The sequence below is a fragment of the Populus alba genome, chromosome 4 (assembly GCF_005239225.2).
Source record: "Populus alba chromosome 4, ASM523922v2, whole genome shotgun sequence".
Lineage (NCBI taxonomy): Eukaryota > Viridiplantae > Streptophyta > Magnoliopsida > Malpighiales > Salicaceae > Populus > Populus alba.
Window position 1 is genome coordinate 2,315,261 of NC_133287.1, and position 16,510 is coordinate 2,331,770.

The following is a 16,510-nucleotide window of genomic DNA, read 5'->3' on the forward strand; positions in this document are numbered from 1 at the left end:
AAAAATCAAAATGACTTCGTTTTGGTAAGAAAAAACAAAAAAACAAAAGTCAACGGGTTTGCAGCTGGGTCAACCCGCCGGGTCAGCTGGATCACACCGAGTTTTTTCTTCCTTTTTTTTTTTTTTAACCCGGCCTGGTTCCAGTCCCAGATCGACCCACTAGCCAGGCTGGGTTTCAAAACACTGCTTGTTAGTACTTTTAAAAGCTGATTATTGAGTTCTTTCAACGATAAACACAGCTAAGGGCAGACAACTCAAATTTCCCTTCAATATCCCTACAAGCCTCAATGGCTCTCTATGTGGAAAGGAAGTCGGTGGAAGTAATTTTAAAATTATTTTGATGATTTTTTTCCCACTGAAAATTAGTAGAATAAGAGCAAAAGTACATTATAGTTCCTGATTTTCTTATAAATTGACAAATCATTCCTTTAACCTAAATTAATCTTTAATTTTTTAATATCTATTTTTTAATCTTTTTGAAAATTAAATTAAAAGCAAATAGAAAAAAATTTAAGTTATGACAATATAATAGAACTTAAAGAATTTCTTCGCAAAATTTGAGATTGAAAGTTATATTAATTTTAGTCATATAAATCATTTGGCATGACTAGACCTGCTTTAGACACGCACAAGTCCTTATAGTCCATAAATATTCTGCTAGGCTTTTCACAAGATGTAATTTCAACAAATCCACATCTAATATTCAGAACCTCATGCATCAGAGAGTTTCAGTGCAAGCTCTAGACTAGGATTTTTTTTTTTTTAAGTAATTTTATAATTCTAAAATTGTAAAGAAAAATGGAAGTGGATTGAACATGAGGTCGCAGGTTAAGGATCTTACTTGTTGAGCAAGATGTTTGCTGTTGTTATTTTGCTGAAAGAACTCTCTGGCTTTTAGAACTGAGAATAGAATGAAAAGCTGGGAAGTCTACACTGGAAGGCGTGGTTTTCAAAATAAAATTCTTTTTGTTTCCTTTTGGCCTCCAGTTTGGAAAACAACTTACTTGAAGAGAATATCCAGGCATGTCATCATCTTTTTGTTTCCTTTTGGCCTTTTCAATACTCTGTTACTGAACTTTACCGTTCACCATGGTCCACAAATTCTGCAGACTTCAGCATCCAGTTCACGGCTAACATTCTCATCAAAGGTAATATTTTTCTTCTGCATTAGGGCACGTGTCTGATAAAACATTGTAAACAAAGTAGTTGTTTTTGTTATTGGAGACCATATCTATATTTCTAAACTAGATATTGTCTATTTTACCGTCTTGGTTAGTGGGGAGATCTATTTAAGATTGGAATTTAATTACTTTTACTGGACATGCTCAGGCTGAAGCATTCTGTTATCCCAAACCAGAGGCCACATGCTTAAAATAGCTTTGCTTAAGTGCTTGCATATGTTCCAAATATGGTTTCTGGTGCCTAAAGTTTTCACTAGTTTTTGTGTTGTTATTTACCAGGCTAGGGCATTGCCTGCTCCATCAAGTGAACCATCAACTCCTGCTTCGATTGGATCTCAAGAGGTTTGTTTACTTTTGAAAATCTGTTGCCTGTGGCCAAAATAAATTTCTGCGAGCATCAAAGAGAGATTGTCGACAATTTTTCATATATTACGACTTACCCTGTTTTCCAGTCCATGAATAATCTAATATAGCCATCTTACAAGTTTAAAGAATTTCTTTATGACTTTTATTCCATGCTAATAGCTTGATTGCTGTTCCCTTTTTAGTTTTGTTTTTTACAGCATAAGATAACTTCTCTGTCAGGAACTCTTCCCAGCACTTTTAAGAATATAATTACCTCAATTTCCTTTCCTTGATTTTTCCCTTTCCCAGGTTCAAAGGCCCCCTCGTAATGCTGCATCACCCTCAAGCCAGCAGGTTCAGCTTGAATTTCAATTTGCAGTTTACATCCTTTTTATTTATTTATATAATTTCTTGACATCTAACTTTTTCAACGAAACATTTCCAGAGAAGTAACGGGATTTCAGGAGTGGTTGAGCTTGCTAGCGGCCTCAGGATTTCTCAAGGTATCCATACAGAAGAAGAAACAAGTAATAGAACGAGTTGGTTGAAACCTGCATTTCTTGTGAGAACACGTAGCGCAACAAACAGTGCAGTGCAGCAAATATTGGTCGATCCACAATATCATGGCACCATGATTGTATCTTTTGTTGATTAATGCAAGTTTGACTAAATTTTTGTAATATAAATATTATTTGTATTTCATTTTTTATTAGTTATACAATTATTTTTCATATTAATTTATGTTGGTTGTTGTAACCCATTTTTGGGTCCCCACAAAAATAAATAAAATAAATAGCCAAAAGAGGCTAGAAAAATAATGGAAGGCAGAAGCACTCAGAAAATGGTTAGAAAATTGGTCAAGGAGTATAAAGATACAAAGATTGGATTTTTGACAGTATTTTCTTGAAGGATGAGAGCCCTATTGAGAAAGAAAATTTAAATTTTGAGGAGAAGCCCAAATTTGGATGTTTATGGACTTAATTGGATTTTTATTTGAATTTATAAAGGATTTGATTGCAATAAAATTGTTTTTTAAGTCAATTTGGGCTTTAACTAGAAGAAATTTAAGTTCTGGGGCCAAAATATATTTTTTAGAATTTTATTGGATCAGATCAGGGGCTTAATTGCATAAATATTGAAGTTTAAGGGCCAATTAGGGATTTAATTGAGAAAATCCGAAACCAGGGACCAATTTGGAAAATGTGCCTTAATTTACTGTTACTTTCTTCCTCAAAACGCTGACTGAGTGGCTGCTTTCCAGGCGAGTTTTCCGGCTCGTGTGGCCTCCAAATCCGACAAACCTTACACCAACATGTTCACATGCAACCCCTTTATCCCGGAGAATGGTCCGGTCGGGTCGGAAAAGTTAGAAACGGCTCCGTTGAGTGGCTCAAAGTGGCCACCTCGGGCAGTTCGCAGCCTTGAGCTGCCAAATTTGGCAGCTCGAGGTGCACACTTTGAGCGAACGGTTGAGATGCTTCCCAACTGAATCAAGGGTTGCAATTTTTCCATAACATATACAAGATTGCCCTCTTCCACAGCCTATAAATAGAGTCGAATTTGATGATCTGAGGGAGGAGAAATTCGGGTCCAAAGTCAGCCAAAAACCAGCATTTTCGCCCAAATTCTGCAGATTTTTCTTCTTCTTCTTTCTTCCTCTGCAACAGGAAACCGACGCCGTCTTCCTCCAACTCCACCGCTGCAACCACCAGCCGAACCACCTCATCACAGCAGCCACAACCCCTTCGGCCAAGTAAGCCCCTCTTCCTTTCCTCCTCCTTCCTTTTCCCTTCCTCCTTTTCTTCTTCTTCCTCCTTACCTACTGTTGCATGAACAGTAGGCGTGAAATATAATTCACGTCCTACTGTTCACGCAGGACATGAATTATATATATATAGGTGTGTGTGTGTGTATTATAAGATTATAAAATAAAAATAAAAAAAAATTCAAAAATCAATTTTTAAAAAAAATGTGATTTTCTCGCATCTTTTTCTACCAATTTTGCAGGATATTGGGTTGTATTTTTTATATTGTAAAGATACAAATCCGGTATTAAAATACCCGGTTTTCGTTAACAAAAAAAAATGTTTATAAAAAAAAAAAATGTTTTGTTTTTATGCATACGGCCAATACTCTAACATGTTTTGAATGTTCTTTTTATATAAAAAAAATATTGGAAGTTTTGAAAATGTGTTTTCGCATAGATTTCTTAAACACAAATTATTTTCTTGCATTTCTGGATTTTACAACATGTTTGTAAAACTCCAAAGGGTATTGGCCAATATTCCAAAAACTATTAAAATTTTATTTTGGGAGGGAGATTCATCTATTATTCATCGCTAATGTTTGGATAAAGAAATCCTTAAAGGATGAATATCCAAAATATTATTGGGAGTAATTCATCTATTATTCACCGCTAATGTTTGGATAAAGAAACCCTTAAAGGATGAATATCCAAAATATTATTGGGAGTAATAAATCCGCACGCATCTTTGAAAGAAGCCTTGATTATAATCGAGGACATTTCAAAATTTCAAATTTTGTCCCTCCTTGCGATTTACGAGTCGCAAACTCTTGAAATACTAAGGGAAAAATGAGCTTTCAAAGCACATGGAATCTCCTTAGATTTCTATCCAAAATCAATTGACGGGTTTAGAAAACGCCAACACACCATAGACTATAGAGCAAACCAAACACCAAGCAGCTTACCTTAGGTAGGGCGTACTAGGGGTGCTAGTACCTTCCCTTTACGCAACCAGTCCCTTGCCTTAGAATCTCTGAAAGACCAGTTAGGGTTCCTAGTGACCAAATACTAGGTGGCGACTCCAAAGAACCAAATCATTAGAACACAACGAAAATCGCCAGCCGATGTCGTGCCTTTATAAATTTTTTGTGGGGGTGTGACATTGGTTATATATATTCTACCACTTTTAAAATATTCATAAATAATTAATTAAACAATTAAAAGTCATTTTAATAAATAAATAAACATTAATTTAATAAAAATAATATACTAGCAATAGATTAGCAACGGAATATCCGTTGCTGGTTGTTAGCATCGGATTATTCGTTGCTACGAAATTAGCAACGGATTTATCCGTTGCTAAAAAATCAACAACGACAAATTTGTATCCGATATTTGCCGTTGCTGATTCCGTTGCTAAATTATTTTAGCAACGGATTTTAGTATCATTTGCAACGAATTAGTCCGTTGCTAGTTACTATTTTTTTTAGTAATGGGTAAGGTGTTCTTTGGATATCGTTCCTACATTGTCTGTCATGGACCCGAGATTCAGGTGATGTGTTAGGATATTGCCATTTATTGGCAATACCCCACCACCACTAAGTGGTAGCACCATTAGTGCCACTAATGGTGGCATGTTTTAAGGTCTTCTTGTCCCACCATTGTCTCCCATGTGCAGCTGCTGGAAAGAAGAAGAGAAGCCACCATTAGCCTATAAATGAGGCATGCAAAGAGAGCTATGTGAGAGGGAGAATAACATGAGTGTGTGAAAGAGTGAAGAGAAGAGAAAGGGCTGCTGCCATGGGCAGCAGCCCTGCAGCTGCAAGGGCAGCATAGATGTGAGTTGAGTGGATGATCCTCCTCCATGTATTTATTGTATTCTTTCTCTACTCTAATAAATGGACTCTCTCCCGTGGATGTAGGCGGTTTTGCCGAACCACGTAAAATATTGTGTCTCAGTGTGCTTATCCCTCCGTTGAGCAATTATCAGTTCATCACCGGTCACCTGATTCCGCCCAACAATTGGTATCAGAGCATATGGTTTAAGTGGTGTTTGATTTTTGCTCAAAAATGAAAGTTGTCAAAATTGTGTTTTGACCATACCACTGTGTAGAGGAGGAAGAGACGAAGCCACTGGTGAAAACCGCGTCGAAAACGGACGTCGGAATCTCCTTCACGCGCCGTCACGCTCCGGCGAGGTGACTGGCCACGCGCGCAGACGCGCGCCACGCGTCACACGCGTCTTCTTCGCCGGATGGGCTGACCCGACCCGAATACCAGACGACCCGACCCACGTGGCTGACCCGGATAAGGATGACGTCATCATGACGTAATTTGTGACCTCATCATACACAGTAAGCATGGCCCATGATGACATCAGCATGACATAATGGTGACGTCAGCTAAGTGGGGCCCACTGCCACGTCAGCGCCGCGGAGCCGAGCCATTGGAGCCGAGCCGAGCTAAAGGAGAGCCGAGCGGAGCCGCGAGCCGAGGGAAAGGACTCTGTGCAGCAGAGTCTACGTGCAACCGGATCTGATAGTGAATCTGAGCCGTTGATCAGGCCAGAATTGTTTTGATCAAATTTTAGCCGTCTGATGGGCGATTTGGACGATTCAAGACATGTTTCCAGCTAAGTTGATCATTTCAGATGCAATGGTACGGTCCGATCGTTGAGATTCGAGACCAAAAATGGCAGTGGTGAATTATTGAAGAGAGATTGTCCGATCAGGAGGCATCTGAGGGTCATCATGGTGGTCGATGGAGATGAAGAAGAAGAAGGTGCACATGTTTACCCAATTACATGTGCTGAACTGTTAAGTGGCAAATTTAATTGCCTTGATGGAAGGCAAAATTGGGACACTCTGGACACCCGGTTATGTGGACAATTAGAGGTGTAGAGTGAAAACTGATGAAGACCAATCTTGTCGAATCTGAGCACTGGTAGTCTCGCCAGATGTTGAGAAATCATGTATTAAACCTGTATATCCCAGATCACTTGTAAAGGAAAGCCGCAACAAAGCTAGCAAATGGTTGTATATACGGAGAGACAGTACGATGGATAGATATGGCCTAAGAAGTTCTGTCTAGGAGATTGGGTTTTAAGCGGGACCGTTGTGACCCCTCCAATCTTTCCTGGGAACTTGCTTAGTGGAAGGATTATCCATACGGTACTATTTTCGTATATATGACAGTTTGTTATGAAACTGTTGAAGACTAGCAGGATGACGGCACAAAGGAACAGTTGGGTTCCATATGATCAAGGATCTGATGGAGTGGTGATTTCTCCAAAGAAGTTAGACTCAGTGACTGTGATTTCTCGAGGGGAGAATTGATGAAGACCCTGATAATGGAAGAGAAATAGAGCAAGGGGATGAAGATTGGCACCCTATTTTGACTTGGCCAGGTGTTGTGACAGGATGAGCTGCTGTCAAACATAAGCAAGGAATAGGGAGAAATCTGGAGAACAGAAATTGCACAAGGGCACACGGAGATTGTGCAAGAGTACCCGAAGGATCCAACGAGGTACTGAAATAAGACAACAGGTGCAAGGAGAAGAAGTGTTCCCAGATGAAGCTCAGAGCAGAGACTGTTAAAGTTTGTACAACAGGAAGTCTTTTATGCTCTTGATGAAGACAACAGGCGAAGACCTTTCCAATGCCTGCAAGGATGGAAAGAGAGCTGTTGCAGAGGCACCTAATTGAGGGGGTGCAAATGCCTATGATAAAAGGCGAAGACACCAAAGAGAGTGGTGTAGGTGGAGCTGTCAAGCAGAAAGGCGTAGAAGCTCCAAACATAGAAATCGAGGTGGAGGATTGCGAGGAGTATACCGCAACTTTCTCTTTCTATGTAGTCAGTGGCAGTAATCTCTCCCAAGTCCACATGGTGGTAGAGAATCTTGAAGCCACTGGATTCATCCCGATGAAGGAGGATGAGACCGCTCCAAGATGAGCGGAGACACCTCGGATGGAAGGTGTGAGGGCCATGATATGAGCCCAGATTTCAAACCGTCGCATGACGACGAGCGGAGACACCTCATGAGAAGGTGTGAGGGCCAGGATATGAGCCCAAGTTCAGAACGCCCCAGAGCCGATGTGATGGCTAGATATAAGTGGACAGATGGATAGCCAATGAAGTGGCTATGATGAGTATGAAGACAAATGCAGGATTGACTTTCATGGATATTGCCCCCATGCTAAAGATCAATGAGCTAGAAGACATTTGCCTTGGACAATAAGTGTGTGACTTGTGGAGCATTAAGACGCGGCTGCTATGAAGGAGCAGAGGGCATGCGCAGGTTCCGGGAACGAGTTGACTCTTGTCAAGGTGGTGAGCTCGGTAATGGCATTGTAATACTCAGAGTATGGAGATAGATATGGATCAACCTTTAATGGGCTGCCCCCATGGTTAAAGGTGGAGAGCTACCTGGACTCTTACGACTAAGAGCGAGAGACTCATGGAGAAGTAAGGCGTGGTTCCTATGGTGGAACAGAGGGCAGGCGCAACTCCTAGATGAGTAGACTCTTGGAAGAGTGGTGGGCTTGTGATCATATTGAGATACTCAGATAATGACTGTCGCATTTGGAATATCCGTTTGAGGGGGTGTTGTAAGCCTTGGTGTGAGGCTTGATAAATCATTCCGGACCGAGCATGGTTGATACGCTCGAAGGGGAATGTTCCCAGAGACAAGCGTTAACACTCTTCAGATGTGATGTGTGAGACCATCTGGTTGAAGTGATCTTTGGTGTAAGCAAGGGTGTGCTTTGGTGACTCTGGTGATTGAAAGGTTTGGCGAGTACCTGTAAACTTGGCCACAGACGCTCTCGGAATGGTAAGCTTGGAAGAGCTGCAGGATGCAAGCTTGTGTTGAAGAAGCAAGAGGACAATTGCCCACATAAATGGCAAAGGGGGTGATTGTTAGGATATTGCCATTTATTGGCAATACCCCACCACCACTAAGTGGTAGCACCATTAGTGCCACTAATGGTGGCATGTTTTAAGGTCTTCTTGTCCCACCATTGTCTCCCATGTGCAGCTGCTGGAAAGAAGAAGAGAAGCCACCATTAGCCTATAAATGAGGCATGCAAAGAGAGCTATGTGAGAGGGAGAATAACGTGAGTGTGTGAAAGAGTGAAGAGAAGAGAAAGGGCTGCTGCCATGGGCAGCAGCCCTGCAGCTGCAAGGGCAGCAGAGATGTGAGTTGAGTGGATGATCCTCCTCCATGTATTTATTGTATTCTTTCTCTACTCTAATAAATGGACTCTCTCCCGTGGATGTAGGCGGTTTTGCCGAACCACGTAAAATATTGTGTCTCAGTGTGCTTATCCCTCCGTTGAGCAATTATCAGTTCATCACCGGTCACCTGATTCCGCCCAACATGATGGACCCGGGATTTAGGTGGTGACAATTTCTCTTTGTGTTGATGTTGTTATACGTTTGAATTTGAAACTGAAATCTGGCCCTTTCGCGAGCTTTTTTGGCTTTGTTGATTTCTTTGGGTTAAAGATCAGGCTCTTTTAGGCTTTGTTCAAAATCATCTAGTCCAAATTTATTAGTGGATGTAAATATTGGATTTATTAGGAATTCTCCCGCACCAGACCAACTTTGGCAGAATGTGATTAGCTTAAGTTGTGTATTAACTTGTGAGTTAAACATGGAATGTAATTTCAGGGCAAGCTAGGCAATGGACAGGAAATTGCAGTTAAGAGATTATCTAAAACTTCAGGGCAAGGGATGAAGGAGTTTATGAATGAAGGTTGATATCTAAACTCCAGCACAGAAATCTTGTCAAGCTTTTTGGTTGTTGCATTCATGAAGAGGAAAAGATGCTGATTTATGAGTATTTACCAAACAAAAGCTTGGATTTTTTCGTCTTTGGTATGGCTCTCTTCATCCATTTTTGTGTCTCTGTTCAAAGGGAAGAGTCCCCTGATTATGCAGCTTCACTTTGATCAAATCAAAACAAATGATTTCTGGACAAACCTTTAATGTTTAAGTGCAGACGAGACAAAAAGGGTGCTATTGGATTGGAGAAAGCGTTTTGAAATTGTTTCCGGGATTGCTCGAGGGGTTTTATACCTTCATCAAGATTCAAGACTAAAAATCATCCACAGGGATCTCAAAGCCAGCAATATTCTACTAGATGCTGCAATGAACCCAAAAATTTTAGATTTCGGTATGGCTTGAATGATTATGGAAGACCAAGTCCAAGGAAAGTCACCTGATTCTTTCCTCTCACCAGTGATCCATCATGATCAAATACCAACAAGCTTCATCTTTTATGATTGTAGCGGCTACATGTCACCTGAGTACGCAATTCACGGACAGTATTCGATAAAGTCAGATGTCTTCAGCTATGGTGTCTTAAGACTCTTAACACTGGAGATCATAAGTGGCAGGAAAAATAGCGGCTACGGTGAGAAAGAATCCTGGCTGAATCTTATCGGACATGTAAGTGGATCGATAAATTTCTTGATAATATCTTAGGTGATTGTCTTCCTCTTAGATTCTTTTCTCGATTATCTTCTTACTTGTTTCAGGTATGGGACTTATGGAGAGAAGAAAAGGCATTAGACATAGTTGATCCAATGCTGGAACAGTCATGCCCTCCTCATGAAGTTCTGAGATGCATTCAGATTGGGTTACTGTGTTTGCAAGAATTTCCAGATGATCGACCTACAATGTTAGAAGTTGTGTTCATGTTAGGTAATGAGATAACTCTTCCTTCTCCTACGAAGCCAGCATTTGTTTTACGAACACGCAGTGGACAAGACTTGCCAGCAATGTCTAGAAGAGCAGCTTGTTCAGTAAATGAAGTTACAGTTACTATGGTGGCAGCTCGCTGAAATCCCAGTCTCTTGTAATAAATTTTCTCTAACAGGCATTACATAGAAGAAGAAAAATGTTGTCCTGACAATCTAGTTTTCAGAGCATTTTTCAAGGTTACCTCACCTGCTAAAATGATTTTCTACTTAGAAAACTAAATAATTCCATTTATTAAATTTATTAGCAACTAGTACTCCCACAATAAAACAAACTCCATTGAAATGCTGAAGGGGTTGTCCACTCATTATTGCAAACTAGTTTCATTAGCATTTCTGATGCAGGACAATTTGTTGCTGTTACGGAACAGCTCAAGGATGCATAGAGGTTGCTATGAACTGAATTACATGCTTGCTGGAATTACTACCCTACATGAATTGCCAGCTACACTTTCTTTATTTAGCATAGACTCTTAGTTGGGGTCTTAGTGCCTCTTTTATTTCTGTTAATTGCCTAGGACGTGAATTGAGGACATAAGTCCTCTCTTATGGGGATTTCCTTGTTAAGAGTAACGTGAAAAAAAAAATGTTGACAATTTCAAAATTAATGAGAAAAGTTTACTGCTTTCCAAGTTAAAGATTTTGTTGTCTGCTTATTTTTCTCAATATTCAATTTTAGTCTAAATTTTTTGTTTTTGTTTTTTAGCCCTTGATTCAAGAGAAGATAGAAAGTTATTGAATTCAGGTTGAAGAGAGAGAAAGTATCAATTGATACTAATTCCAACCATGAAAAGTTTGATCTTAACATTAATGAGTTTGATTTGATAAGATAAGTTCCACTAGAATATATTTTGGCATTCTCATCAATAAAAATAAAGATAGTAGATCTAAGGTCAAGAAGTTTTTAAATTCAGGTTAATTGGAGGTTTTTGGACTATTTTTAGGGTTATTTAAGATCATAAATGAGTTTCAAAGTTTTAAGGTGTGTTTTTAGATATTTTGGATAAAATATTTGTTGAAAATTAAATTGTTAGAAATAAAATATTCATGACCTGACTTTCTAGTTACCCTTTTATTGTTGAAAACTAAGCCAATACATAACAAAAATGTAGAACTCTTTTACTATACCATTTCAAATCAACAAGACCAAGTGAGGATTTAACTATATTAGCAACTGCTTCATACACCATCTTCGTAAGTGAACAACCAAAACAAACTTGATACTCTTTTATAGCTTCCATGCCATCTTCAAGCCCACATATTGGACTTAGATTTGCATGGTTGAATTAAATTTACCATGGCATATTATATTACACTATATACTAAAAAACTAGGGTTTTTTTCTAGGTGTTTCATTATTCATATGAATAGTGAAGTATTTTTTTTTCTTTCTAAACTTTTTTTTACCTTGTAATTGAGTCCTTCTAACCTAATTTGATCAATAGATTTAGGATTGAAATTGTGGAAATATACCAAATTAATGATAGAGGACTAAAATGTAATATATATATTCCCACATTCTCAACAATGAAATAAATAATTTTTATTTTAACTCAAAAATTTATTTTGTTTATTTTTCAGTCTGACTTTTAAAGAGAAACGAGAAAGTCACTTGAAAATAATAACAAAAAATTGTTACATCCGGCGATGAAATGTTAAGATATTGAATTATTATTATCAAACAAAGTAAATGTAACTTTTCTAATTGAATAACTAACTAACTAACATTGCCACGAGTATTCTTGATCTTGGTGTAGAATCATTTGCAATTACAGTTGTACCTTATGTTGTTGCATTCTACTAACTAAACCTCTTTTTTTTTTCTTTTATTACAGTGGAAACAAAGAAAAAAGACTAAACAATTCTAGGAAAGCTAATTCCTATGATATCTGCTAAAAGAAGCTGTTGCAAGCCTTGAGGAGGCTCATCCCAGATCATCAAACCATTATCGCAGGAAGTTCCAAGCTTTGCCATAAAATCAACACAAAAATTAACCTCTCTAAATGTATGTTCAATTCTAACAGTCCAATCTCTACTCAGTAATTCTCTAATCTCTAAAATAAGGGCCTTGTACTTTGTCGCACGTTAGAATCTGCGCGATGTCGGCTGATGATTTTTCTCGTTGCCTGTTTACTTACATTCCTTGGGAGTCGCCACCTAGTAATTTATTGAGGGCTACTAGGAAACTAGATGTACTGGTCTTGTCAAAGATTCGAGGGTAAGGGATTGGTTGTGGTTAGCACCCTTAACACACTCTACCTGAGGTAAGCTGCTTCGTGGCTTTAACGTGTTAAAGAAGTTTTAAAATTTTGTCTTTTCATCAGATATTAGAAATAAAACTTACGTATAAGTTAATAATTCTGGACCGTGAGCAAATCAAAATATACAAACACACACATACACTTTCACTATATTTTTTTTCTTTTCTTTTCCTTTTCTTTTTTGCTTCCATATTTACAAAATTCAAATTACAAAAACTCAAAACTAAACAAATATTACATTAAAAAAAAATTACATTAAACAATTCTAAAATTACAAAATAGCCATTCAAAAATCCATAACAGTGCTAGAACCAGTTCTGTGAAGCCAAATGATAGCAAGAACAGTGGCGGCGTGTTATTCCACGCGCCATCGTCACTGGCGGCGCTTGGGTTCATGTGCCACCGCAAGAAACTCCAGAAACAGGAGGGATCTGGATCGACTTCTTCTTCTTAGTCTCCCTACGCCGGTGGTGACCTGCAAAGCAACTAAAAACACCATAGGCAGTTGATTTTAATTTTTCTTTCTTTTTCAGATCTGTTTCGGTCTTCTCCTTTTCAGATCTACATCACTGGAGATCTTTACATCTTCTTCTCCTTCGCTTCAGGTGGCCGGCAATTGGGTGGTGCTGTAGTGTTCAGAGGGCGACGGTGAATCTATGGGGCTATTGCTGATGGCTGAATGGAAGGGAGGCCGGATGGTTCAGTTTGTGAGGGAGGAGCTCAGTTGCTGCTGTGATGAGCTCTGTTCGTTGGCCGATTGCTGTTGATACGACCGGAGGAGATGAAAATGTGGCGGTTGTGGCTTGGAGAGAGAAGGGAGAGAAGCATGGTTGAGGGTTTGAAAGTGGAAGGGGGGCGGTGGAGCTACTGTGTTTGGACTGTTTAAGTATGGCTGGCGGCAAGATAGTGTGGGTTTGTGAGGGATGGATAATCAACCGGCTGAGGGGGGAGAAGAAATTCAAGCCGGGGGGCTGCTATTTGGCTGGTGTGGAAAAATCAAAGGCAAAGGGTGGAGGCAGTTGTGTTTGAGTTTTTTAGGGTTTAGGGTTTTCTTTTTTTGTATTTTTCTGATGTTTCAAAATCCCCCTCCCCCCACTTTTTTATGTGCTGAAGACCAGTATTTATAGGTAAAAATATTGCTAAGTTTCCAAACTTAGTCCCTCAACTTTTTTCTTTTTGTAAATTTGATTTTTCTTAAGTTTTTTGTATTGTTTGAAAACGAGCAATATCAACGTCGACTCAATGAGGAAAATCAATAATTTTAAATATGACTCATGAAAAGTTGAACGCGTTTGAAAGACCTTTGAAAATTTAAATTCTTTTTAGACGATGCTGGAAATGCTAAAAACGATGCAAATATATTAAAAAACGTATTGTTTGGATTTTTTTAATTTTTTTTCTATTTTTCAATTTTTATGAAAATTTACCAAAACATGGGTCAAAAATTGGGTAGCAACAGATGCGCCCTCTTTACAATGCTTACGAAGCAAAACTCCTCAATGTTTTGCATAGTAAGCTTTGTAAAGAAAACTTGTCTTCTTCTCTTCCTAACTTGCTCAATATCCACTCATCTAAAGTCCTTACTTTTTTTTTTTGTTTATTTATCTCTTTTGCTTTTTGTTTTTTTTTTTCCTGTTAACTTGAGATCATATTTGGCGACCTCCTTTAACCAAAACCAAAGAATGTATGCAGCTTGGTCAACCTAAAATCCCATTTGACGATTCTCTTTAACCAAAGCCACTTGAGATCCCATCTGGCGACCTCATCAACTGGAACTAAAAAAAATTTGTGTGTCTCGGTTAACCTGAAATCCCATCTGGTGATCCCCTTTAACCAAAGCCACCTGAGATCCCATCTAGCGACCACATCAACTGGAAGTAAAAAAATGTGTGTGTCTCGATTAACCTGAAATCTCATCTGGCGATTTTCTTTAACCAAAGTCACATGAGATCCCATCTAGCGACCTCATTCAACTGGAACTAAAAAATATGTGTAGCTCGGTCAACCTGAAATCCTATCTAGCTATTCTCTTTAACCAAAGCTACATGAGATCCCATCTGGCGACCTCATTAAACCAAAACTAAAAAATGTGTGTAACTCAATTAACTTGAAATCCCATGTGGCAATTTCCTTTAACCAAAGCCACTTGAGATCCCATCTGGTGACCTCATCAACTGGAACTAAAAAAAATTGTGTGTCTCAGTTAACTTGAAATCCCATCTGGCGATCCCCTTTAACCAAAGCCACATGAGATCCTATCTGGCGACCTTATTAAGCCAAAACCAAAAAATGTGGGTAACTCGGTCAACCTGAAATCCCATCTGGCGATTCCCTTTAACTAAAGCCACCTAAGATCCCATCTGGCGACTTCATCTAACCAAAATAAAAAAAAAGTGTAAAAAGTGGTCTATTGTAATGGGTGATCTACCCAGGTGGAAAGAATATGAAAAGCGGTCTCGTTATGATGGGTGACCTACCCAGATGGAAAAAAAGGGAAGTGCGGTCTCATTGTAATGGGTGACTTACCCAAAGAAAAAATAAAGAGTGGTCTCATTGTAACGGGTGACCTACCTAAGTGGAAGAATGACCTCGTTGTAATGGGTGACCTACCCAGGTAAAAAAACATGAAGAATTGATCGCGTTGTAATGGGTGACCTACCTAAGAAAAAGGAAAGAGTGGTCTCATTGTAATGGGTGACCTACCCAGGTGGAAGAATGGTCTCATTGTAATAGGTGACCCACCCAGATAAAAACATGGAGAATTGGTCGCGTTGTAATGGGTGAACTACCCAGAAAAATATTGGCGAGGGCTCAAAGGCGCACTCAAAAGAAGGTAGGGTTAGAAAACGCACTACCTGAGAAGTAAGGGCTTAAAGGCGCACTCAAAATGAGGTAGGGTTAGAAATCAACACTAGACAATAGTTTTTATTTATTTTTATTTTTTTAGATCTACCCCTCTCTCTCTCTCTCTCTCTCTACTGTAATTTCTTCTTCGCTCTTCTAATTGTTATTGTGGTGTTGTTGTGGATCTGCCGTGAAGAGTGCCTTGTGTTGTGGTTTAGGAGAAGGCATTGGGAGACTACAATGGGAGAAACTAAGAGAGAGAGGGGTTCTTGTTTGGCTTTCTGAAGATGATAAGGGGGTGTTGTTCATGGGTTTTCGAAGAAAGGTGAAGAAGAAGCTGTTGCTGGTGGTTTAATATCACTGGTTTTGTTATGGTGGAGATGGTTGAGTCTGAGAAGGGAAATGGTGGAGGCTGGATTGTAGTGGGGTTAACACTGCTGAAAAGTTATGCATAGTGTCGGGGAAATGAAAATATGGTTTATTTTTATTTGAAAAGGAGAAATTTTCTATGTGTTTTGATTTATTTTTTTATCTGCTTCCTACGCTGAATATTTTTTTTATCTGCCCCTGGAAATCTTTGATCTGCCTCCCCTCTTTTTTTTTTTTTTGGTTTTTTCCTGTGAGGAATGTACTTATAGTAAAGAGTTTTTAAACAAATATAATTTTAAAAAAATTATTTAAAATTTAAAATTAAGAGAACTCAAAATATTTTAATGATTTTTTTTTTCAACTGAAAATTAGGGGAAAAAGAGCAAATGCATATTATAGCTCCTGATTTTCTTATAAGTCGACAAATCATATTTTTAATTGAAATTAATCTTTAATTTTTTAATATCTATATTTTAGCCTTTTTGAAAATTAAATTAAAATAAAATATTTGAAAATTTAAGTTATATTAATTTTATAATAGAACTTGTAGAATTTGAGCAGGACAATTAGATTGAAAGTTATATTAATTTTAGTCATATAAATCATCTGGCATGACTAGACCTGTTTTAGGCTCGCACAAGTCCTTATAGTCCATAAATATTATGCTGGGCTTTTCACATGATGTAATTTCAACAAATCCACAACTAGTATTCAGAACCTCATGCATCAGAGAGTTTCAGTGCAAGCTCTAGACTACACCGCTGATCTCTCAATGATCAAGAAGCTTCATTCTCCGTTGAATCTCAATCTCTTGGATATTATCCATTTAACTTTCATTTAAAAATATTTGCCTTAAAATGACGCTTACTAGTCAATTGAATTTTATTTTTTTTGTGATACTGAACTTTTGAGCCCGGAAATTAAGGCGCTTACTTAGTCAATTGAAAATGACAATACAAAATAAAAATCCCGACTCTACTAGAGGTGGTTACTAATTCCCCAAAC

At 38.5% G+C, this 16,510-nt stretch overlaps 2 protein-coding genes across 8 annotated transcripts; both read left to right on the forward strand.

The window, feature by feature from the left end:
• Nucleotides 1-756: 756 nt before the first annotated feature.
• On the forward strand, nucleotides 757-9,192 carry LOC118039005 (uncharacterized). 7 transcript variants are annotated; one of them, XR_012169751.1, is made up of 5 exons: nucleotides 757-1,021; nucleotides 1,110-1,148; nucleotides 1,461-1,523; nucleotides 1,836-1,880; nucleotides 1,972-2,158. XR_012169751.1 is itself a non-coding variant. In XM_073408848.1 (3 exons), the coding sequence occupies exons 1-3, from the start codon at nucleotides 912-914 to the stop codon at nucleotides 9,028-9,030; spliced, it is 390 nt and encodes a 129-aa protein (XP_073264949.1). In that variant the 5' UTR covers nucleotides 757-911; the 3' UTR covers nucleotides 9,031-9,192. The 7 variants fall into 7 exon arrangements, 1 of the variants encoding a protein (XP_073264949.1); XR_012169750.1 differs by having other exon boundaries at nucleotides 759-1,021; nucleotides 1,767-1,880; XR_012169749.1 differs by having other exon boundaries at nucleotides 758-1,148; nucleotides 1,730-1,880.
• Nucleotides 9,193-9,462: 270 nt separating this feature from the next.
• On the forward strand, nucleotides 9,463-10,115 carry LOC140954208 (G-type lectin S-receptor-like serine/threonine-protein kinase At4g03230). The gene is made up of 2 exons (XM_073408689.1): nucleotides 9,463-9,720; nucleotides 9,810-10,115. Exons 1-2 carry the CDS (start codon nucleotides 9,463-9,465, stop codon nucleotides 10,113-10,115), a joined length of 564 nt encoding a protein of 187 aa, XP_073264790.1.
• The last annotated feature ends 6,395 nt before the right edge of the window (nucleotides 10,116-16,510 follow it).